General features: G+C 46.6%; 1 protein-coding gene across 17 annotated transcripts in view; it reads right to left on the reverse strand.

Annotated features, from left to right (window-relative positions):
• LOC124045911 (rap1 GTPase-activating protein 1-like) overlaps nt 1-25,224 on the reverse strand; it is a 90,329-nt gene that overhangs the window by 18,229 nt on the left and 46,876 nt on the right. For 11 of the 17 annotated variants that reach the window (XM_046365726.1, XM_046365725.1, XM_046365720.1 and 8 more), the window contains exons 3-7: nt 11,425-11,527; nt 2,872-2,907; nt 1,361-1,408; nt 941-979; nt 586-777 (exon numbers count right to left, since the gene is read on the reverse strand). In XM_046365726.1, coding sequence (XP_046221682.1) covers nt 586-777; nt 941-979; nt 1,361-1,408; nt 2,872-2,907; nt 11,425-11,527 — 418 coding nt within the window. Of the gene's footprint in view, nt 1-585; nt 778-940; nt 980-1,360; nt 1,409-2,871; nt 2,908-3,088; nt 4,487-7,071; nt 7,746-11,424; nt 11,528-22,133; nt 22,514-23,648; nt 23,667-25,224 lie in introns of those variants that run through there. The other 6 variants (XM_046365722.1, XM_046365721.1, XM_046365727.1 and 3 more) reach the window with 6 other exon arrangements.

A 25,224-nucleotide genomic window follows, 5' to 3' on the forward strand; every position in this document is an offset into this window, starting at 1 on the left:
ACACACACACACACACACACACACACACACACACACACTTTTAATTAGTTAATTCATTAACAGTAGGCCTTCTGTGCCAGGCAACTGCTGCTATTCCATTCAGAATCTTTCCTCACCTCTATGAGCAGACTAGATTTATGTCCTATTACTGTGGCTGGTGTAAAACATGTGGCAAAGACTAATGCATCTTCATTAGCACCTGTCCCTGAAGTGTCAACCAGCACGATGAGTTGCTCTTATTAGGTTACCAGGTGGGATTGTTTGAACACTCATTCACTTTCATTACTGTAATGAATAGGAAGGGACATTGATTGTAAAACACTTATGGTTGTAAAACAGTTATGGTCTCTCCATACTAGTAGAATGCCCTTTGGGCTACAAAACGTTGTATGAAAGGTGCTCTACAAATGTTTTGTACCCACATTGCCTTTTTCATTCATTTACAGCCACGGTGCTTGTTTTTGTCATATTATTGTGGGGGCAGTTGGAAGTGATTGGAAGGACAGGGGGGGATGAAGGAGGAGACAAAGTACAGAAATGCTGAAACGAAAACTCCTTCACAACAGTCCCAGTGTTCAGCCTCACCTTGCCCAGAAAGTGCTTCCTGTAGATCTTGGCGGTGGAGTTACTCTCCAGCTTGTTGCGTGTGGTGGGGGACAGAGGCTGGATCTGGTCTGGGTCAGTACTATCACTCAGCTCATGGTTGTTCCCCTCGATCCAGTAACCCCCAAACTGAGGTAGCAGAATCAGGGGGAACCCGCTCTTTCTCTCTAACACCTGGTTCACAACATGGAGATGAGCACAGAGAGGTTGGGGGCTTTTTGCCCAAGCAGTGTGATAGTGATTTCTAATGAATTCTGAAATATCAACCATGAAGCACAAATACCCCAAATCCATGTTACTGGTGAAATGACTGCATTGTAGTTGAGTCTGTACATACCTCATGGACACTGGGGTAAGGAATGTAGTCGTCCTCAGTCTGCAGAGAGAACAACACAGACACACCAAGTAAGACATTTCCTCTCAGTAGGCTTCAGTGATACCACTAATTGAATGATGTGATGCTGTGTGACCATTAAATCCAAGCCAAAGTGCCTATCAGCTTTGATACAGACAATGAGGCTGCAGGGATGTGATGATTATATTACTCTGTAACATTTATTATATCCTTATAACCATGTTAGTTTATGCATTATTAGATATAGAGGGCTGCTAGATTTGAGCTTTTGGAGTGCTGTGAACTGTAAGCATGGACAACATTTTTCTCTTGTCAGCAGTCAGATACAGAGAGATATGAGGAGCAATGAGACAATGGAGGTACTGTGTGTCAGTGTGAGAGAGGTCTTGAGAGCCAGCATACTTTGAGTGGGGGAGGAAAGGTGCATCGCTGCTCCTCCATTCTGTTGCCCTGAGAGAGAGAGAGAGAGAGAGAGAGAGAGAGAGAGAGAGAGAGAGAGAGAGAGAGAGAGAGAGAGAGAGAGAGAGAGAGAGAGAGAAGGAGAGAGAAGGAGGGAGAGAGAAGGAGAGAGAAGGAGAGAGAGAAGGAGAGAGAAAGAGCAAGGGAGAGAGGTGAAGAGAATGCTAGTTCCACATGATAGCGGATGTTACAGTCCAAACCCAGGTCAGAGGTCCAGAGGCGTTCATCATTATTACTGATTCACAACCGTGTTGTACATCTAATCTGACAGATTAGTTACATTTGAATCCACAGTTCCAGAGGGAGTAACAAAGTACAGGGAGGACTAATCATATTATCAACAGACTAAGATGTAACACAGCCATCCATGTGTGTAATACAGAAAGCGGGCAAAAGAGCAAAGGGATGCAGAGTGGGGAGTTGGAGAGAGATAGAGAGATACAGAGTTAGGTAGGGAGATGCGTAGAATTAATTCATCTGTGAAAAGAGCAGCCAGTTAACCTGAAAGACGAAGGCCTGGATGCAGTAATAACACCATTGGGACTGTGTCACTTATAAAGGCTTGGCATACGGACAGCATGGGGCCTGAATACCCCTAAAACACAAGTGGAGTGTTTGTTCCTCAGTCCATGAGTGTGTACAGATATTGGCTACAGACATGTGGGTAAAGGACTGACCATGTGAGGGCTGTGAGTCTGTCTGATATGATGGAGCTGATAGGTGCTGCTGTCTATTTGATATGCTGTCTGAGATAGAGGAGAGGAGGGATTCCTGGAGCACTTGGCAAACAAACTGATTATCTTCTGTTCAAAGACATGCCTTTACACAAAACTATGTCAACATAGAGCATAAAAAAACATTTTCTTCAAGTCCAAATATTTGGTTTCCTTTTCTCATAATAATTCTGAAGTAAAACATCATAAATAGAGAACGATGAACACCATATATTAATGTTGATGCTGTTACAGTAAGTACTATAAAGTAATCTGTTAAAGTTCAAATGTACTTTCAGACAGTGTAAAAAGGACACCCTGTTCCCCAATGTTTAGAAGTGTATCAAACACGGTCTTGTCTTGTGTTGCAGTAGCGCAAAGGCTGTCATGTTACCTATAATCCACTATTTTGGGTAGGGAGGATGGTCATGGCTTTCAAAGGACCCGAGGGTTACCAGGTGTTCTTTAAAAGAAAGATAATTAGCAGCACGGGAGGCTGGGTATAAGTCTCGTAAGAGTGTCTGTCCAGACATATCACCCCTGACATCGTTACTCTAACCCCGTCTTACCCAGCCCTGCTGACCCTGAGTACAGAGGTAAGACAAGCCATTGTTACTGAAATGCAAAGCCAACAGAGCATCTCATAGATACTCAATTCACTGGTTAGTGACACTGCCTTGCTTGGAAAGTTTAGGTTAGATTGATTTTTAAAGCAACAAAAATAAATCCAATATACCTTACCTGCATCTTCTCAATCATTTCAAATAAATCTGTGGTCTGGAGAGAGGAGAAAGTGGACATGAATTAAACTCTATGATAGTTGCTGTATCAGTGTTAGAGAGGGACATGTCCCAATGTCTGAATACGGACTGTGTGAACTCTGGCCTATAACATATGCTTTCCTAGCACCGTCACACAATTCATTTGTTATGCATTAGTTCTCCACGGCATTACACACCTGGTCCTGTTGAAACACACACTCGACTAATAGTTTTTTCCCCCTCAGAAGTGAGACTCCTCTTTTACTGTAATATTCCTTTAAAAAAGGTGTTTACATCCCAGAGAGCAACACATACGTAAAATCACCAGCGTGGTACTCATGGTGGTACTCATGGTGGTACTCATCAGTAAAGGGCCCCATCTCACAGAGAGAGTAAGTCCAAGCCATACCTTTCTCCCATTGATGATGACACCAGTTAAGACGATGTTCCATGACAATAACAACAAGAACATGACATTCTACTGTATGTCTGAGATTTACTGTATTGCCAAGAGGTACAGTATATTGTCTGACACAAAAAGCTTCTTAGACAGCAACCTATATGTTAGGAGTCGGTCTGCATCATGCTCGCTCGCTCGGTAGGTCTGCATCAGTCTGGGCAGGTTGCCAGTACACCATTCATCAACATCAAGAAAACTACAGATTGGAAAATGAAGGATCTTCCGTGTACTGTATGATACAGTCACATGTTATGTAGGACTACAACGTCCCAGTGGAATTAAGCCATCCTCCACTTCTTATCAACACTTTTACTGGACTTTCTGACAGATTCCACCTGTGTGAACTAATCCACCCCTACCTGGTTGAAGCTGACAGTGTTCCATAGTCAACACTGACTGACCTGTTTTTCCAAACTAAAGCATGCTCATCCATGTTTCAACTGACTAACCACAATGTATCTCCATGTAACATTATTCCCCTCGCCATGTCGCATGCTGGGCAGTTCGGACAAGTTGCATTCGATTTATTTTAAATTGTAACGTTGATTAAGGTTGTTACTCAGTATCTAAAGAGTATGATAATTCCAGTCTCAAATGTGTTGTTTGTCAAAAGAAGCTGTCCAGCCAAAAGGTACACTCCCTCAAGGCTGACCAAACCGTTTGTGTACAGTACTACATGGTCTGAGTGTTCAGAGTGAGTATGAGTAAAGTCCTCCGCTATACGCAAACAACAAAGGTCTGCTACAGTACAAACCCTAAAGACAAACATCACTGGCCTGGAAAACACACTGTCGAAAACAATGACATTCACAAAACAGTATGGCCAGCTGAACGGTTTAGAGAGCACATGCCGTCCTTATGGTCTACATACTACAAACACAACTGTTAGCTGCTACTACATACAGAACTGTTAGCTGCTACTACATACAGAACTGTTAGCTGCTACTACATACACAACTGTTAGCTGCTACTACATACAGAACTGTTAGCTGCTACTACATACACAACTGTTAGCTGCTACTACATACACAACTGTTAGCTGCTACTACATACACAACTGTTAGCTGCTACTACATACACAACTGTTAGCTGCTACTACATACACAACTGTTAGCTGCTACTACATACACAACTGTTAGCTGCTACTACATACACAACTGTTAGCTGCTACTACATACAGAACTGTTAGCTGCTACTACATACAGAACTGTTAGCTGCAACTACATACAGAACTGTTAGCTGCAACTACATACAGAACTGTTAGCTGCAACTACATACAGAACTGTTAACTGCTACTACATACAGAACTGTTAGCTGCTACTACATACAGAACTGTTAGCTGCTACTACATACAGAACTGTTAGCTGCAACTACATACAGAACTGTTAACTGCTACTACATACAGAACTGTTAACTGCTACTACATATAGAACTGTTAGCTGCTACTACATACAGAACTGTTAGCTGCAACTACATACAGAACTGTTAACTGCTACTACATACAGAACTGTTAGCTGCTACTACATACAGAACTGTTAGCTGCTACTACATACAGAACTGTTAACTGCTACTACATACAGAACTGTTAACTGCTACTACATACAGAACTGTTAGCTGCAACTACATGCAAAACTGTTAGCTGCTACTACATACAGAACTGTTAACTGCTACTACATACAGAACTGTTAGCTGCAACTACATGCAAAACTGTTAGCTGCTACTACATACAGAACTGTTAGCTGCTACTACATACAGAACTCCTAGCTGCTACTACATACACAACTGTTAGCTGCTACTACATACACAACTGTTAGCTGCTACTACATACAGAACTGTTAGCTGCTACCACATACAGAACTGTTAACTGCAACTACATACAGAACTGTTAACTGCAACTACATACAGAACTGTTAACTGCTACTACATACAGAACTGTTAACTGCTACTACATATAGAACTGTTAGCTGCTACTACATACAGAACTGTTAGCTGCAACTACATACAGAACTGTTAACTGCTACTACATACAGAACTGTTAGCTGCTACTACATACAGAACTGTTAGCTGCTACTACATACAGAACTGTTAACTGCTACTACATACAGAACTGTTAACTGCTACTACATACAGAACTGTTAACTGCAACTACATACAGAACTGTTAGCTGCTACTACATACAGAACTGTTAGCTGCAACTACATGCAAAACTGTTAGCTGCTACTACATACAGAACTGTTAGCTGCTACTACATACAGAACTCCTAGCTGCTACTACATACACAACTGTTAGCTGCTACTACATACACAACTGTTAGCTGCTACTACATACACAACTGTTAGCTGCTACTACATACACAACTGTTAGCTGCTACTACATACAGAACTGTTAACTGCTACTACATACAGAACTGTTAGCTGCTACTACATACAGAACTGTTAGCTGCTACTACATACAGAACTCCTAGCTGCTACTACATACAGAACTCATAGCTGCTACTACATACAGAACTGTTAACTGCTACTACATACAGAACTGTTAACTGCTACTACATACAGAACTGTTAGCTGCAACTACATACAGAACTGTTAACTGCTACTACATACAGAACTGTTAACTGCTACTACATATATAACTATTAGCTGCTACTACATACAGAACTGTTAGCTGCAACTACATACAGAACTGTTAACTGCTACTACATACAGAACTGTTAACTGCTACTACATACAGAACTGTTAACTGCTACTACATACAGAACTGTTAGCTGCTACTACATACAGAACTGTTAGCTGCTACTACATACAGAACTGTTAACTGCTACTACATACAGAACTGTTAACTGCTACTACATACAGAACTGTTAGCTGCTACTACATACAGAACTGTTAGCTGCTACTACATACAGAACTGTTTGCTGCTACTACATACAGAACTGTTAGTTGCTACTACATACAGAACTGTTAGTTGCTACTATATACAGAACTCTTAGCTGCTACTACATACAGAACTGTTAGCTGCAACTACATACAGAACTGTTAGCTGCTACTACATACAGAACTGTTAACTGCTACTACATACAGAACTGTTAACTGCTACTACATACAGAACTGTTAGCTGCTAAAACATACAGAACTGTTTGTTGCTACTACATACAGAACTGTTAGCTGCAACTACATACAGAACTGTAAGATGCTATTACATACAGGACTGTCAGCTGCTACTATATATAGAACCGTTAGCTGCTACTACATTTAGCTGCAACTACATACAGAACTGTTAGCTGCTACTACATACAGAACTGTTAGCTGTCAGAAACACAACAGTATAGGAGGCCCACATACACATATTTATCCGTTCCAACTGAATGAACAAGGAAATACAACAATCAGGGTAGTATTGACTATTTCCATCCTCAGTCTAAAACACAGACCTGAATTTGAACTGACAATAACCCAAAGCTCACATCTTTTCAAAAAAAGGGGGCCATGAATGGGGGTCTTTGAATTAAATCCACCACGGTCCTTGTCTTCTTCTCTGTCTAATTTAGCATGCTTGCCAGAGAGAACGGGCACTTTTCCTGACACACACATGGTAGCTAATGAGTAATGACTGCTAAGAGTCATGATCCCTTGCTTAGTTCTTACTCTGGTTCTAATAATTATCAGACAATCAAAGGAGAGCTCTCTGTCAGAGGTGTGACTAGTCTATCCGAGTACTTACTTTGCTGTGCTTCCTCCATGGTCCCGCTGTCACCAGTGGAGCATTGAGATGGATCTGACAACTTTTAGACATTTTTCAAGAAGACTATTTTCCATGAAACAAAATCCTCCAGCAGAAAATAAATCACGGTCACTGGTTTGTGAGTTCAACTGTTAAGTTCAAGTGTCCAGTATTAGAAGAGCACATTGCCTGCTAACCCCAGAGGCATGCCTGTATTCCACTGCGATAATGCAGTCCCTCACCCACAGTGTAGAAGTTACCCAAACAACTACAGCCAAACTAGGAGAGTCACAGAGTTGTGTGTACACAGCAAGTGTCATCAGGTGTGTGTCCGACTGTCCGTGTGTCCAAAGAATTGGTCAGCAATCCTCACTATCTTTCTCTTTATGCCACTCTGTCTAGGAAGAGGAGAAGGAGGTAATGAGTTCTGAAAGTGCACTATGAGCACCACCCTACTCCTCCTGTCCCTGTCCCCCAGCCTCTCTCTCTCTCTCTCGCTCTCTCTGAGTGTCTGGCAGATGGCCAGAGGTAGAGCATGGTCCAACTCCTCAGGCTGTGATGTACTCTACTGCTCAGACAAGTCCCTGCAGCACCGTCCTACCAACACTGGAGATAGAGAAGTTGTGGGCAGACAGCACCACTCTATAACAATAGAGACAATGTCTTGGGGTCGTATAGCTAGGAATAACTTCATTGGAACTTAATCAAATGTCTCAATTCAAATGCAATTCCTTTTTCGCTATTCATAATTTCAAAGACTTTTCAGAAAGAAAGAGAAAATAAAGAACAAAGAATGAGCAGAATCAGCCAGCCAGCCAGAAAGCCAGACAGCCAGCCAGAGAGGAGGAGGTCTGAACAGCCACACCCATGGTGTCCAGTATGTAGGCCTCGTGCAGGTGTCAGAGCTAGGACCTCTCATTACAGAGGACTAATAGTCCTCTCATAAGGATAAGGAACAATAACTCCTCTCTCTACCAGACCTGTCTGGCAGCTGCTACTCCACACACCCACTTTCTGTCTGAGCTGAGCACATCATTAAAACTTTGGAGAGGAGTATCTCTATCTGGGCATGTGTGTCTACTGGGTCCAGTCCACTATATAGTGGGGCTCTCTATTTACAATAGTGCATTTAGATGCACTATTGTAAAGTGACTGTTCCACTGGATGTCATAAGGTGAATGCACCAATTTGTAAGTCGCTCTGGATAAGAGTGTCTGCTAAATGACTTAAATGTAATGTAAATGTAAATCTATTTCCTATCTGGGCATGTGTGTCTACTGGGTCCAGTCCACTATATAGAGAGCTCTCTATTTACAATAGTGCATTTAGATGCACTATTGTAAAGTGACTGTTCCACTGGATGTCATAAGGTGAATGCACCAATTTGTAAGTCGCTCTGGATAAGAACGTCTGCTAAATGACTTAAATGTAATGTAAATGTAAATCTATTTCCTATCTGGGCATGTGTGTCTACTGGGTCCAGTCCACTATATAGAGAGCTCTCTATTTCCTATCTGGGCATGTGTGTCTACTGGGTCCAGTCCACTATATAGAGAGCTCTCTATTTCCTATCTGGGCATGTGTGTCTACTGGGTCCAGTCCACTATATAGAGAGCTCTCTATTTCCTATCTGGGCATGTGTGTCTACTGGGTCCAGTCCACTATATGGAGAGCTCTCTATTTCCTATCTGGGCATGTGTGTCTACTGGGTCCAGTCCACTATATAGAGAGCTCTCTATTTCCTATCTGGGCATGTGTGTCTACTGGGTCCAGTCCACTATATAGAGAGCTCTCTATTTCCTATCTGGGCATGTGTGTCTACTGGGTCCAGTCCACTATATAGAGAGCTCTCTATTTCCTATCTGGGCATGTGTGTCTACTGGGTCCAGTCCATTATATAGAGAGCTCTCTATTTCCTATCTGGGCATGTGTGTCTACTGGGTCCAGTCCACTATATAGAGAACTCTCTATTTCCTATCTGGGCATGTGTGTCTACTGGGTTCAGTCCACTATATAGAGAACTCTCTATTTCCTTGTCCTCCTCTTATTGTCTTGATATATGTTTTGTTAAACTACGTAAAAGACAATGTTATCCATGAGTATTTCTAAGAAAGAATAACAACTTGGAACTGTATAATGACTTGCATCCTCTTTTTATAATTTACTGGGCACATACAGTAAATGAACCATGAAGAACCATGAAGACATTGCCATTCCAGTTTATCTGAGTGAAACACCATGAAAAGCAGAGAAGACTGCACTTATATGATCAATTAGGACCTGTTGAATAGCATGACTGCAGCCTAGTCAACAACTGGTTACAATGACAATTGATACTGAGTACAGCAGGTCTGAATAGACAACAATGGTTACATCTTGTGAAATGATGTGATCGCTACAATATCATGTTATCAATATCATGTTATCAATATCATGTTTCTCCTTGTTCATCACCTCACGTCAAAGTCAAGTGAAGTATAATGTATCTACGTGAAATCAGAACAAACATGTTTCATTGTAATTTCAGAGTGGAAACATTTAGAAGAGGAAGCTGCAGGTCATATTTAATCTAATCTCTACAGTTGGATAAAAATGATATTTACTTTATTCAATTCGAGTTGGTAGGAGTTGTGTGGCATGCAAAGCAGTCTATGACCAACCTTGACGCTAGGTGTGTGTGTGCACAAGAAAGACTGCCCTATGCAGAGGGCTCTGACCCCAACAGCAGGGCTGGGGTCAATTCAAATTGAAGACAGTCAATTCAGGAAGTACACTTAAATAACCATTCAAAATTGGAAAGAACTGCCTCTATTTTCAATTACTTCTGAATAAACTAAAGAGTAGAAGCTATTTATTTCCAAAGTTATAATTTCTTTTATACACATTTTTAAATCACTTCCTAAATTGACTGCCTTCAATTCGAATTGACCCCAGCCCTGCCCCAAAGTACCTCTCATTCCAACAACTATCAATAAGCACAATCTACTATTTCTCAGCAATGCTGCCTTAACACATCATCTCCTCACAATGACACTACAGATGACTGTAAAGGTTTGAACTTCATGGTTGCGAGCCCTGTCCAATCCTTCACGGGTGGGATTCATTTAGGATTAACCTAAGTGTAAATCCTTCCTTCCTAAGTGTACAGGGCCCTCTTAAACCTCACTGATATCATCAACACTGTATCCTCTTAATCTTCCAATCTCTGCTCCCTTCAATCTAATACGTCCCAAAATATCTAAAACAGATTAGTTATCCTTTCGGTTCAGATGTAAGACGTGTCAAAATAGATTATTTGAAATGGGATCATTCGGGAAATGTGTGCTGCTGACAAGTATAGTGAAAAGTGCTATTGATACAATTTGAATTGTGAATTTAGAGCTTGGTAACTGTAAGCCATAAGCAGAATAGTACATTAGTGAGGTAAGAAGGCAAGCCAGTCTTTATAAGTGACATATTCTAGTTTTGGGACAGGGACATTTTACCTTTGGAATGACAATTATTCATACAGGCGCTGTTTTGTTCACATTTATGAAATAGGACTGGGTTTGTTTAATCTGGATATTAATGGAATCATAACAGCTTCCAAACACATACTGTAATTCCACAAGTCAAAGAAAATATTAATTTCAAATAATAGTTATTCTACGGTTATATGTCCCTCCCAATGATTGTTGAATATTGCTGAGTCAATGAAGGACTATACAGAAGTCAGTTGACAGTGCGAGCATAGGAAAGAGCCCAGAGAAACAGGCAGAGCAAATAGGGATTGGCAGGCAGGCAGGCAGGCAGGCAGGCAGGCAGGCAGGCAGGCAGGCAGGCAGGCAGGCAGGCAGGCAGGCAGGCAGGCAGGCAGGCAGGCAGGCAGGCAGGCAGGCAGGCAGGCAGGCAGGCAGGCAGGCAGGCAGGCAGGCAGGCAGGCAGGCAGACAGCAGGCAGGCAGACAGCAGGCAGGCAGGCAGGCAGACAGACAGACAGACAGACAGACAGACAGACAGACAGCAGACAGACAGACAGACAGACAGACAGACAGACAGACAGACAGACAGACAGACAGACAGACAGACAGACAGACAGACAGACAGACAGACAGACAGACAGACAGACAGACAGACAGACAGACAGACAGACAGACAGACAGACAGACAGACAGACAGACAGACAGACAGACAGACAGACAGACAGACAGACAGACAGACAGACAGACAGACAGACAGACAGACAGACAGAACACGAAAAGTGACACAGAGCACATAAGGTGAGTGAGTTCAGGTTATGTTGGAGGTAGGAGCTGAGGACCGACGTTAACAGCACACAAACCCAAACCCCTCCGTCCACTCCCTCCCCTCCTACCTTGAGGAACGGTGGAGCGGTGTACGGGAGCGGTGACAACGGGGGCTGTAACAACGGAGGATCTAGTGTGGTTGAGATCCGGGGTTCACCCCCATCTTGTTTCCTAGAAACACAGAAAACACAGAGAGAGAGAAACATGAACATCAGACAGATCAGACGATGTCCCATACTGTATATCACACCGAGGTCATGAGGGGAGAGAAGAGGAATAATGTGACTGGATGCCTCAGGGTTTTAGGGTTCATGATTTGCAGAACTTACACTGGCAACATAACACAACACAGCTATTTAGGAAACACTGTCTGCTGCATGGTGCCCATTCTGAGAAGCGTCACAATGGCGTACGGTAGGGAGGGGCAACCGCCCCTTTTGTAGGACCGCAGACCAATATTTTCCTTTTTCTTTTAATTATAAAAAAGAGAGTTTGAGAGTTAGAGTTATTTGGTTATAGAGAGTTAGAATAATTTGGTTGTGCATCAGCAGTCACTCAATTATCCCATGTCAGCATTTTTATTTTAGATTGGTCAGCTAGTCTAGCGCCCAGCTATCTAAACTTGTAGAAAAGATTACTAGAAAAATTGGCATTCTACGGTTACATGTCCCTCCCAATGAGTGTTGAATATTGCTGAGTCAATGAAGGACTATACAGAAGTCAGTTGACAGTGTGAGCATAGGAAAGAGCCCAGAGAAACAGGCAGAGCAAGGAGGGATTTACAGAGACACAGGTTACATGGGGTGAGTACAGACAAACAGGACAGACAGGGTGAGTACAGACAAACAGGACAGACAGGGTGAGTACAGACAAACAGGACAGACAGGGTGAGTACAGACAAACAGGACAGACAGGGTGAGTACAGACAAACAGGACAGACAGGGTGAGTACAGACACACAGGACAGACAGGGTGAGTACAGACACACAGGACAGACAGGCTGAGTACAGACAAACAGGACAGACAGACGCACAGGACAGGACGAGTACAGACAGACAGTGAGAGTACAAGAAAAGTGACACACAAAGCACATAAGGTGAGTGAGTTCAAGTTATTTTGGGGGTGGGAGCTGAGGACTGGCATTAACAGCACACAAACTCATACCCCTCCATCCATGGTCAAATTACAAACCGGGGTGGGGCCCATTGATCATCAGTTATCATATTAAAGACTGCCAACATTTGCCTCCACCCTATGGCAAAATGTGTAGAATTTCAGGTTATTAGCTGTAAAACTGCACATGTTTCTGACAGCCCCATGGCAAAATTAGAAGAATACCATGAAAATAGTTATAAAATGTCAAAAATCTTCTCTCCGCACCATGGTAAAATGTGTAGAATTGCAGAAATGCAATCTTCTTTTCACTGTCACAAGGGTGGGTGGGGGTATGGATGTGGGTACGCAGACCCATAAGCCACTGCGGCCACCTCATAATGAGTTCTGTTTTTTTGTGGCCCCACCCCTAAGTTTCCCATCCCTGGCCTATGGTGTAAAAAGTGAAGTGAGGTTGAAGAGCGATATGAAGAGAGTAAACTAATCCAAAATCATTCCAACCCTCCTCTTCTCTGCGTCGTCTTCCTTCCTCTATTGTTCTGACAGGAGTATTATGACATCATAGATATATGATGACTCGGTGACTGGAGGAAAACACAAAAGCGCTAAACGATGAATTTCAATTTCTTGCAGAAACCATTCAAAAAGACTGGATATGTAAAACAAGGGAACCTTCAGACTTGTTACATACAGTCAACGTTTTTACAAGTGAAACAAGCGTACCTTGAGACTTGAGACCTCCCCCTGAAATGGCACAACGTGGTGTGAGAGGTTGACTGGGCTCAACCTAGAAATATCACAAAGTGTCTTGAGTGAGCACATGTCCTTTTATTCCCGGTGTTTTGATTAAATAGTGCACAAGAACAGCGTGCCCAGGTCTCCTCTCCAAGGCACCATCCATCACACAGCAGACAACCTCTCTGAGCGGAAATGTGATTATTCTCCAGATTGGGCTGCTTGCCCGCCACACTCCTGAGTAAATGCATTACCTTCACTTCCACCATTACACCTCCTTGTTTGTCAAGGCTGACAAGATGCAGCTTTTATTTACCTTGAGATAAAACCAGTACCCAATGTGGAGTATCTACTACAAAGCTAGCTACCCAGGAAACGTAAAAATCCACAGAGGATGAGAAATAGGCTCTAACAGGTGATACTAACATTATATTCTGTAACTATATCTCTAAAAACTAGAGTTAGACCAGACTTAGCCGATTTGGGTGGCACTGTTTGTAAGGGGCCCGGTGTGAGTAGTGTGGGTGAATGTTAATTATTTAGTTGATCACCATGCCAAAACAAACCACTCTAACCAAAGGATGTCAGATTGTAAAGATCCTTCCTAGGTCTTCACAAACATATATGTCAACACAAATCCATTAGCGGTATGTTAACCCACTGGCATCCTAGAGCAATGACAAACTCAACAAGCTCAGTCACATAGACCTACACTGATCTCTAAAAAAGAATCAGCAATATTCAAAATGCCACAATGATAAAATAAGTTAATGAGATGTTACACCAAACAAGCACACAAAGTGTGCAAACTGCTGTTGTGAATAATATCTTATTTTATCTGAGTGTGCTTTATGTGCCATTAAGCAGGAGTCTCTCTGGAGAGAAGAGTCACTTCAGGGATACAGGGAGGACACTCAGCCACTTCCCTGCCACACATCTCTCTACTCACCGTCTCCAACCCAGGAGACTGCCTGCCTGCCACCTTCCCTGCCAGACATCTCTGTCTGCCTGCCACCTTCCCTGCCACACATCTCTGCCTGCCTGCCACCTTCCCTGCCAGACATCTCTGTCTGCCTGCCACCTTCCCTGCCACACATCTCTGCCTGCCTGCCACCTTCCCTGCCACACATCTCTGTCTGCCTGCCACCTTCCCTGCCACACATCTCTGTCTGCCTGCCACCTTCCCTGCCACACATCTCTGCCTGCCTGCCACCTTCCCTGCCACACATCTCTGCCTGCCTGCCACACATCTCTGCCTGCCTGCCACACATCTCTGCCTGCCTGCCACAAATCTCTGCCTGCCTGCCACAAATCTCTGCCTGCCACACATCTCTGCCTGCCACCTTTCCTGCCACACATCTCTGCCTGCCTGCCACCTTCCCTGCCACACATATCTCTACTCACCATCTCCAACCCATGAGACTGCCTGCCTGCCACCCTCCCTGCCACACATCTCTGCCTGCCTGCCACCTTCCCTGCCACACATCTCTCTACTCACCATCTCCAACCCATGAGACTGCCTGCCTGCCACCTTCCCTGCCACACATCTCTGCCTGCCTGCCTGCCACCCTCCCTGCCACACATCTCTGCCTGCCTGCCACACATCTCTGCCTGCCTGCCACCTTCCCTGCCACACATCTCTGCCTGCCTGCCACACATCTCTGCCTGCCTGCTACCTTCCCTGCCACACATCTCTGCCTGCCTGCCACCTTCCCTGCCACACATCTCTGCCTGCCTGCCACACATCTCTGCCTGCCTGCTACCTTCCCTGCCACACATCTCTGCCTGCCTGCCACCTTCCCTGCCACACATATCTCTACTCACCGTCTCCAACCCATGAGACTGCCTGCCTGCCTGCCACCTTCCCTGCCACACATCTCTGCCTGCCTGCCACCTTCCCTGCCACACATCTCTGCCTGCCTGCCTGCCACCCTCCCTGCCACACATCTCTGCCTGCCTGCCACACATCTCTGCCTGCCTGCCACCTTCCCTGCCACACATCTCTGCCTGCCTGCCACACATCTCTGCCTGCCTGCTACCTTCCCTGCCACACATCTCTGCCTGCCTGCCACCTTCCCTGCCACACATCTCTGCCTGCCTGCCACACATCTCTGCCTGCCTGCTACCTTCCCTGCCACACATCTCTGCCTGCCTGCCACCTTCCCTGCCACACATATCTCTACTCACCGTCTCCAACCCATGAGACTGCCTGCCTGCCTGCCACCTTCCCTGCCACACATCTCTGCCTGCCTGCCACCTTCCCTGCCACACATCTCTGCCTGCCTGCCACCCTCCCTGCCACACATCTCTGCCTGCCTGCCACACATCTCTGCCTGCCTGCCACCTTCCCTACCACACATCTCTGCCTGCCTGCCACCTTCCCTGCCACACATCTCTGCCTGCCTGCCACCCTCCCTGCCACACATCTCTGCCTGCCTGCCACACATCTCTGCCTGCCTGCCACACATCTCTGCCTGCCTGCCACCTTCCCTGCCACACATCTCTGCCTGCCTGCCACACATCTCTGCCTGCCTGCTACCTTCCCTGCCACACATCTCTGCCTGCCTGCTACCTTCCCTGCCACACATCTCTGCCTGCCTGCCACCCTCCCTGCCACACATCTCTGCCTGCCTGCCACACATCTCTGCCTGCCTGCTACCTTCCCTGCCACACATCTCTGCCTGCCTGCCACCCTCCCTGCCACACATCTCTGCCTGCCTGCCACACATCTCTGCCTGCCTGCCACACATCTCTGCCTGCCTGCCACACATCTCTGCCTGCCTGCCACCTTCCCTGCCACACATCTCTGCCTGCCTGCCACACATCTCTGCCTGCCTGCCTGCTACCTTCCCTGCCACACATCTCTACCTGCCTGCCACCTTCCCTGCCACACATCTCTGCCTGCCTGCCACCTTCCCTGCCACACATCTCTGCCTGCCTGCCACCTTCCCTGCCACACATCTCTGCCTGCCTGCCACCTTCCCTGCCACACATCTCTGCCTGCCTGCCACAAATCTCTGCCTGCTTGCCACAAATCTCTGCCTGCCACACATCTCTGCCTGCCACCTTTCCTGCCACACATCTCTGCCTGCCTGCCACCTTCCCTGCCACACATATCTCTACTCACCATCTCCAACCCATGAGACTGCCTGCCTGCCACCCTCCCTGCCACACATCTCTGCCTGCCTGCCACCTTCCCTGCCACACATCTCTGCCTGCCTGCCTGCCACCCTCCCTGCCACACATCTCTGCCTGCCTGCCACACATCTCTGCCTGCCTGCCACCTTCCCTGCCACACATCTCTGCCTGCCTGCCACACATCTCTGCCTGCCTGCTACCTTCCCTGCCACACATCTCTGCCTGCCTGCCACCTTCCCTGCCACACATATCTCTACTCACCGCCACACATCTCTGCCTCCAACCCATGAGACTGCCTGCCTGCCTGCCACCTTCCCTGCCACACATCTCTGCCTGCCTGCCACCTTCCCTGCCACACATCTCTGCCTGCCTGCCACCCTCCCTGCCACACATCTCTGCCTGCCTGCCACACATCTCTGCCTGCCTGCCACCTTCCCTACCACACATCTCTGCCTGCCTACCACCTTCCCTGCCACACATCTCTGCCTGCCTGCACACCCTCTCTCCCTGCCACACATCTCTGCCTGCCTGCCACACATCTCTGCCTGCCTGCCACACATCTCTGCCTGCCTGCCACCTTCCCTGCCACACATCTCTGCCTGCCTGCCACACATCTCCGCCTGCCTGCTACCTTCCCTGCCACACATCTCTGCCTGCCTGCCACACATCTCTGCCTGCCTGCTACCTTCCCTGCCACACATCTCTGCCTGCCTGCCACCCTCCCTGCCACACATCTCTGCCTGCCTGCCACACATCTCTGCCTGCCTGCCACACATCTCTGCCTGCCTGCCACCTTCCCTGCCACACATCTCTGCCTGCCTGCCACACATCTCTGCCTGCCTGCTACCTTCCCTGCCACACATCTCTGCCTGCCTGCCACCTTCCCTGCCACACATCTCTGCCTGCCTGCCACCTTCCCTGCCACACATCTCTGCCTGCCTGCCACCTTCCCTGCCACACATCTCTGCCTGCCTGCCACCTTCCCTGCCACACATCTCTGCCTGCCTGCCACACATCTCTGCCTGCCTGCCACCTTCCCTGCCACACATCTCTGCCTGCCTGCCACCCTCCCTGCCTGCCTGCGACACATCTCTGCCTGCCTGCCACTCTCCTTGCACACATTTCTGCCTGCCTGCCACACATCTCTGCCTGCCTGCCACTCTCCCTGCCACACATCTCTGCCTGCCTGCCACACATCTCTGCCTGCCTGCCACACATCTCTGCCTGCCTGCTACCTTCCCTGCCACACATCTCTGCCTCCCTGCCACCCTCCCTGCCACACATCTCTGCCTGCCTGCCACACATCTCTGCCTGCCGGCCACACATCTCTGCCTGCCTGCCACTCTCCTTGCACACATCTCTGCCTGCCTGCCACACATCTCTGCCTGCCTGCCACTCTCCCTGCCACACATCTCTGCCTGCCTGCCACTCTCCCTGCCACACATCTCTGCCTGCCTGCCACACATCTCTGCCAGCCTACTACCTTCCCTGCCACACATCTCTGCCTGCCTGCCACTCTCCCTGCCACACATCTCTGCCTGCCTGCCACTCTCTTCTTGCCACACATCTCTGCCTGCCTGCCACACATCTCTGCCTGCCTGCCACACATCTCTGCCAGCCTGCTACCTTCCCTGCCACACATCTCTGCCTGCCTGCCTGCCACCCTCCCTGCCACACATCTCTGCCTGCCTGCCACACATCTCTGCCTGCCTGCTACACATCTCTGCCTCCCTGCCACACATCTCTCTACTCACCGTCTCCAACCCAGGGTACAGCCTGCCTGCCTGCCACACAATGTGGGTGTTGCACTACTGTATCCTCTTTGAAATAATCTGCTCTCTCTCTGAAACCATTAGCCATGCCATATGTGTGTGAGACATTGAGCCACAAACACCTCAAGACAGCATCAATTCCTTAATCAATACCAATACAGTGTAGACAGTAGTGGTCCATCGAATGTAGCCTAACTGTAATCAAAATATTGTGATTAATCAGTCAATTCAATAGGGGCGGTTTAATTTGTTGGCATGGCAATCAATAGTCTTGACATGTACTAATGAAAATACAACTTGTAGTGGTGTTCAACATGAATCAGCAAGCAGGACTGATTGACTGTGGGAACTGAAATAGACTAGAGTCCAAGCTGACGGATGTACAACATTCACAATGCTGTAGGAGCTAACCTTGGGGACTATAGATGTTACAGTCAGATACATTCAATAGCAAAACCAGGAGAAGCTGTGTCAGCAACACTGAAAAAATACTTAACAAATGTATACATGCAACATGTAATGTGTTGGTCCAATGTTTCATGAGCTGAAATAAAAGAGCCCAGAAATGTTCCATACGTATTTCCCTCAAATGTTGTGCACAAATTAGTTTACACCACTGTTAGTGAGCATTTCCCCTTTGCCAAGATAATCCATCCACCTGACAGGTGTGGCATATCAAGAAGCTTATTAAACAGCATGATCATTACACAGGTGCTGGGGACAATAAAAGACCACTCTATAATTTGCAATTTTTTCACACAATACAATGCCACAGACGTCTCAAGTTTGGAGGGAGCGTGCAATTGGCATGCTGACTGCAGAGATATCCACCAGAGCTGTTGCCAGAGAATTGAATGTTATTTCTCTACCATAAGCCGCTGCCAAATTCATTTTAGAGATTTTGGCAGTACGTCCAACCGGGCTCACAACCGCAGACCACGTGTAGCCACGCCAGCCTGGGACCTCCACATTCGGCTCCTTCACCTGCGGTATTGTCTGAGAGGAGAGGGACCGGGGTGGTGAGGAGTATTTCTGTCTGTAATAAAGCCCATTTGTGGGGAAAAACACATTTTGATTGGCTGGGCCTGGCTCCCCATTAGGTGGGCCTGGCTCCCAAGTAATATAATATAATAATAATATATGCCATTTAGCAGACGCTTTTATCCAAAGCGACTTACAGTCATGTGTGCATACATCCTACGTATGGGTGGTCCCGGGGATTGAACCCACTACCCTGGCGTTACAAGCGCCATGCTCTACCAACTGAGCTACAGAAGGACCATTCACCATCCGCTGGAGGGCCTAGGTCCCAGTGATGTACTGGTCCGTCTTCACCACCCGCTGGAGGGCCTAGGTCCCAGTGATGTACTGGTCCTTCTTAACCATCCGCTGGAGGGCCTAGGTCCCAGTGATGTACTGGTCCGTCTTCACCATCCGCTGGAGGGCCTAGGTCCCAGTGATGTACTGGTCCGTCTTCACCATCCGCTGGAGGGCCTAGGTCCCAGTGATGTACTGGTCCGTCTTCACCACCCGCTGGAGGGCCTGGTGGTCGCCGATGGAGCAATTCACGTACCAGGCCATTATGTAACTGGTCAGGAAGCTCTCGATGGTGCAGCGGTAGGTGAGGGTGGTGACCAGACCCAGGGCTCTGAACTTGGTGTCAAGCTTGGAGGGAACGATAGTGTTGAATGCTGAACTGAGGTTAATGAACAGCATTCTCACATAGGTGTTCCTCTTGTCCAGATGTGTTACTGCGATGTGAATAGCTATGGAAATAGCATCTTCAGTGGATACAAAGTAGATACGTCTCCTTTAAATCTTCATATTTGGTTGCGTTGTAAACCAAACACGATGCAGGTTACTGTAACAATAAACATCTACTCATGTAATCATAGAAAGCATGCAAATGTTGCAGGGCTGTGGAGACAATTCCTATAATAATCTATGCAAAATCTCAAACGGCATTGAACACTGGCACCGTGTACTTAAATAGTCTCAATTACAATCCAAGTCATTTGGTTGTGCTAGTAGATGAAGCACATCATTAAGTTGTTGTATAAATAAACAAAATCAAAATATTTGAACTCTTTTAAATGGTTGAAACCACAGGGATGTTACATTTAGGTGACAACTAAACCAAAAATCTGACACATTGCTTCTTCACTGGAATTTGGTCGTGTTTTTAAGATGGTTTAAAGCACAGTGATAATACGTTGGGAATGTAACACATTTTTGACTGTCTTTTTTGAGTGTGTGAAAATAGGTTGTAATCTCATTGATAAACGTAATCAACCAAATACTACCCGTGTTGAAATTATGTGGTGTGCCCAGTGGGTCAAGTCTATTATAAGAAATGTATACGCACGTATCGGCACAGTACTGTACAAACTGCATCAGTCATCTTTTATCAACAGACATGTCAAACATATAGGACCAGCAGATCTGAAAATGATCGCTGGTGGTTTTGGAACTGACACATCATATGACAATTCTAATCGGACATAGAACTCCTACAGTAAGACTGTGAAAACACACGCGGATATCAATACTGCTATTAGTCTGGAGGTGTGTGTGTAAACAGCACTCTCCCTCTCGGTCTTTCATTCCTCCTGACAGACGTTCGAGTGAACCCCCTCTCACGTGGTACTGTAGCTGTTCTCTCCATTGTAGCCAGCACGGAGGCACGGATGTTCCTGTACAGATAGATTCACTATCCCTTAGGCTAAGTCATCAAGCACAGCCCATGCAGAGATTTAAGCAGAAATAAGAAATTGAATCCCCCTTCTTGTTAAAAGCTAATCCATGTTTAATTAGCCACTGTCTTTGTCCATGCTAAGGATCTATTAAATAATGTAAACAAGGACTATTAATCAGCCACACTACAGTATGTGGGGTGGTATACCTGTTGGTAAAGTCATTATCACGTCTGCTGTGTCTGACTGACTGACTGACTGACTGACTGACTGACTGACTGACTGACTGGTAGAGCTGCTCTCTTCATCTTACAGAGAAAGAGAGACCTTCCTGACAGACAGCAGTGAGTCTCTTGAGGAGATGAAGTTGACACCAGTGTGTCTTCAGTGGAATTCAATGAAACCAGGCAGGCAGCTCTAGTCTGTCCTATGAGAGATCAACCGCCCAGCACAGTGAGCCCAGACACACACACACTGTGGATGGACGGGGTGTGGGAGCCCAGACACACACACACTGTGGATGGACAGGGTGTGGGAGCCCAGACACACCAGCTAGCAGACACTCTGACTCCCTGAGGAGGACAATGAGAAGGAAGAGGTGCTGATGCGTGTGAGAGGAATTGAATTAAGACATGTCTGGTAAGGGGACTGTCAGAATAGTGGAATGAAATGGTCAACTGTATAGTGTGTGTGTGTGTGTGTGTGTGTGTGTGTGTGTGTGTGTGTGTGTGTGTGTGTGTGTGTGTGTGTGTGTGTGTGTGTGTGTGTGTGTGTGTGTGTGTGTGTGTGTGTGTGTGTGTGTGTGTGTGTGTGTGTGTGTGTGTGTGTGTGTGGTTCTAATATAGATTAATAATTATTTCCCCATGACAGGAATCAGGCAGGAGGAAACACACCGTACTGTGCAGCACTCCACACTGCCAGAGCACATAGCTAAATAACAAAATCATCTCATCAGAGCAGTGGGGGAACTCTCCTCTTTCCTCCTCATTACGAGTTGTTCAACAGAACAAAAGCATGTCACGCATGACACATTACATACTGTATGCTCTGTGCACCTGCCTGCTGCCTGCCACCTGCCATCCAGCCTGCCTGCTGCCTGCTTCCTGTTCGCTGCGTGCCTCTACGTAAACCTCCTGCATATCAGTTTACAGGCAGCACTAAGCCACTACAGCTTCATCCCCCCCACCACATCAACACAGCACAGATTGCAAAACAAATCCAACCTATTTATTATGCTACAGAGTGAAATTAGTGGGGCATATAGTAACAGCGGTAGGTACTATCAGAGCAAACATGACGAACACAAATAAATAAGTAAGTTACTCACTCTGTGTCAGCTGTATGCAGTCTTTCTCCCAGATAAATATATCAGAGACCAGTCAAGAAGCAGATGACTAAGACTGGACTCTCTCGCTCTCTCCTCCAGTCTGATCACTCTGTCTCAACTCTCTCCTCCCGTCTGATCACTCTCAGTCTCAACTCTCTCCTCCCGTCTGATCACTCTCAGTCTCAACTCACTCCTCCCGTCTGATCACTCTCAGTCTCAACTCTCTCTCTCTGACTGCTACACACCTGCCTGACAAGCGGAGCCTCTGGGCTGTCACACCAACTTCTGCCCTGCTAGGCTGGCTGTCTTTTTCCTCCCTTTCTAGCGCTCTCTCTCTAGATCTCTCATTCATCCGTTCTCTCTCTCAAAACTCTTGTGTTGGCACTCTCCTCCTCTCTCCCTCCCTCTGTGGCACGGTGCCCCTCCCCCGCCCATGCTTGGACTGAGAGAGAGAGAGAGAGAGAGAGAGAGTGAGAGTGAGTGAGAGAGACAGAGACAGAGAGTCAGAGAGAGAGAGAGAGAGAGAGAGAGAGAGAGAGAGTCAGAGAGAGAGAGAGAGAGAGAGAGAGAGAGAGAGAGAGAGAGAGAGAGAGAGAGAGAGTCAGAGAGAGAGAGAGAGAGAGAGAGAGAGAGAGAGAGAGAGAGAGTCAGAGAGAGAGAGAGAGAGAGAGAGAGAGAGAGAGAGAGAGAGAGAGAGAGAGAGAGAGACTGGGCCGGGCAGGGCTGTTTGATGGAGGTTTGTTCTCATCTCCTCTGTGTTCATTACACCTCACCTTAATTAAACAACATGCCTCCCTAGCCAGGACCGGTTGCTCTGGCAACCAAATCAGTTACACAGGAGAGAATAGATCTGCCCTTCCCCCGACACACGGATAGACACGCAAAAAGGCACGCACGCACACACACACAGGCACGCGCGCACACACACACACACACACACACACACACACACACACAGGCGCACGCACACACACAGGCATGCACGCACGCACACAGGCATGCACGCACGCACGCACACACACAGGCACGCACGCACGCACGCACAGGGCGGCAGGGTAGCCTAGTGGTTAGAGCGTTGGACTAGTACCTGCAAGGTTGCAAGTTCAAACCCCCGAGCTGACAAGGTACAAATCTGTCGTTCTGTCCCTGAACAGGCAGTTAACCCACTGTTTCTAGGCCGTCATTGAAAATAAGAATTTGTTCTTAACTTACTTGCCTAGTTAAATAAAGGTAAAATATATATATATATTTTTAAACACACACACACACACAGGCATGCACGCACGCACACACACAGGCATGCACGCAGACACACACACAGGCATGCAGGCACACACACACACACACACACGCACGCACACACACACACAGAGTGAATCGTGAACTTCATATATTGAGTGTGGGTTTATGATGTTTCTATCATTAGTTTTCCAGTAAGAGAGAATCATTTGGATTGAGAGGATAAAAGCAGAGGAGCATTTCATGACTAATACCAGAGAAACAGTGATTACAAACCTGCAATAAACAGGAAAAGCTCCTATTTCTCCTGAGTCCTCCTGCCACGTTCAGCTTCTAACAGACTTAATGTCCCTGGCGTTGTTCTCTTCATCTAAAGCATATGTTTGTTTGTCCCCTCAGGTACGTAGAAACAATAAGTGGACTTGCCTTTACTAAAACATGTGCTCTGGAGCATAGTCATAGAGGAGAAGTATGATTCATCCTACTGGTGGTGTTTGGTATGCCAGGAGAGATTACAAGGGATTTATTGAACAGTCTTTAAATTTGTGTATTGAAATAATCACCTGCCATTCATGTGTGAGGTGAATTGTTTTAATTGTCTTCCCTTGAAAAGGTGGTGTTAACATGTGAACTAAAAATGTAATACATGTCAAAATATGGTTTCACATTCAAATTACATCTAGTTCACGTTTGAAAATGGGATTTTCACATCAAACGGCAAATTTCACATATGTCCTTCTCTCCTCGTCTTTTTCACAAAACCCATTTTATGAGAAAGCCATATCCTCTGGGCACAGACGTCAATTTAACGTCTAGCATTGATTTCAACGTCTATATTAATTTCATTGAAATGACATAGAAACAATGTTGATTCAACCAGTGTGTGCCCAGTGGGTAGGTCCCTCCCTTCTGACCTTCTTCTCCAATGGGTTTTGAGAAGGAGGCGATAAGAGAGGGTCTTACGTCGATGAACTCCTCCCTTTCTCGCTCCCCATCTTTCCTGGAGCCCTGAGCTGGATATCATTTATTTGACACATCTCAGATTTCTTGTAGTTATACTTCACTTATAGTTAGTTAAAAGCAGCAGCGTAGCACCGAAGCCTCAGCGAGACAGGGTTGCCCCCAACTCCAAACATTTTGGGAACAGTATTGAAAATCATACAGTTGGTATTTGAAAATATCCCTGTATACGGTATAAACGGTATTTTGCCCAAGCCACCAGTAGTGTAGTGTAGAAAGGAACTGCTGGACCACCAGTAGTATATTGAGGAGCGTGACCACCAGCAGTGGAGTGTCGTGAGGAGCTGGTGGGGCTCTGCTGTGACCACCAGCAGTGGAGTGTCGTGAGGAGCTGGTGGGGCTCTGCTGTGACCACCAGCAGTGGAGTGTCGTGAGGAGCTGGTGGGGCTCTGCTGTGACCACCAGTAATATAGTGTAGTGAGGAGCTGGTGGGGCTCTGCTGTGACCACCAGTAATATAGTGTAGTGAGGAGCTGGTGGGGCTCTGCTGTGACCACCAGTAATATAGTGTAGTGAGGAGCTGGTGGGGCTCTGCTGTGACCACCAGTAATATAGTGTAGTGAGGAGCTGGTGGGGCTCTGCTGTGCCCACCAGTAATATAGTGTAGTGAGGAGCTGGTGGGGCTCTGCTGTGACCACCAGTAATATAGTGTAGTGAGGAGCTGGTGGGGCTCTGCTGTGACCACCAGTAATATAGTGTAGTGAGGAGCTGGTGGGGCTGTGCTGTGACCACCAGTAATATAGTGTAGTGAGGAGCTGGTGAGGCTCTGCTGTGACCACCAGTAATATAGTGTAGTGAGGAGCTGGTGGGGCTCTGCTGTGACCACCAGTAAT

Source organism: Oncorhynchus gorbuscha, linkage group LG10 (assembly GCF_021184085.1).
Source record: "Oncorhynchus gorbuscha isolate QuinsamMale2020 ecotype Even-year linkage group LG10, OgorEven_v1.0, whole genome shotgun sequence".
Classification (NCBI taxonomy): domain Eukaryota; kingdom Metazoa; phylum Chordata; class Actinopteri; order Salmoniformes; family Salmonidae; genus Oncorhynchus; species Oncorhynchus gorbuscha.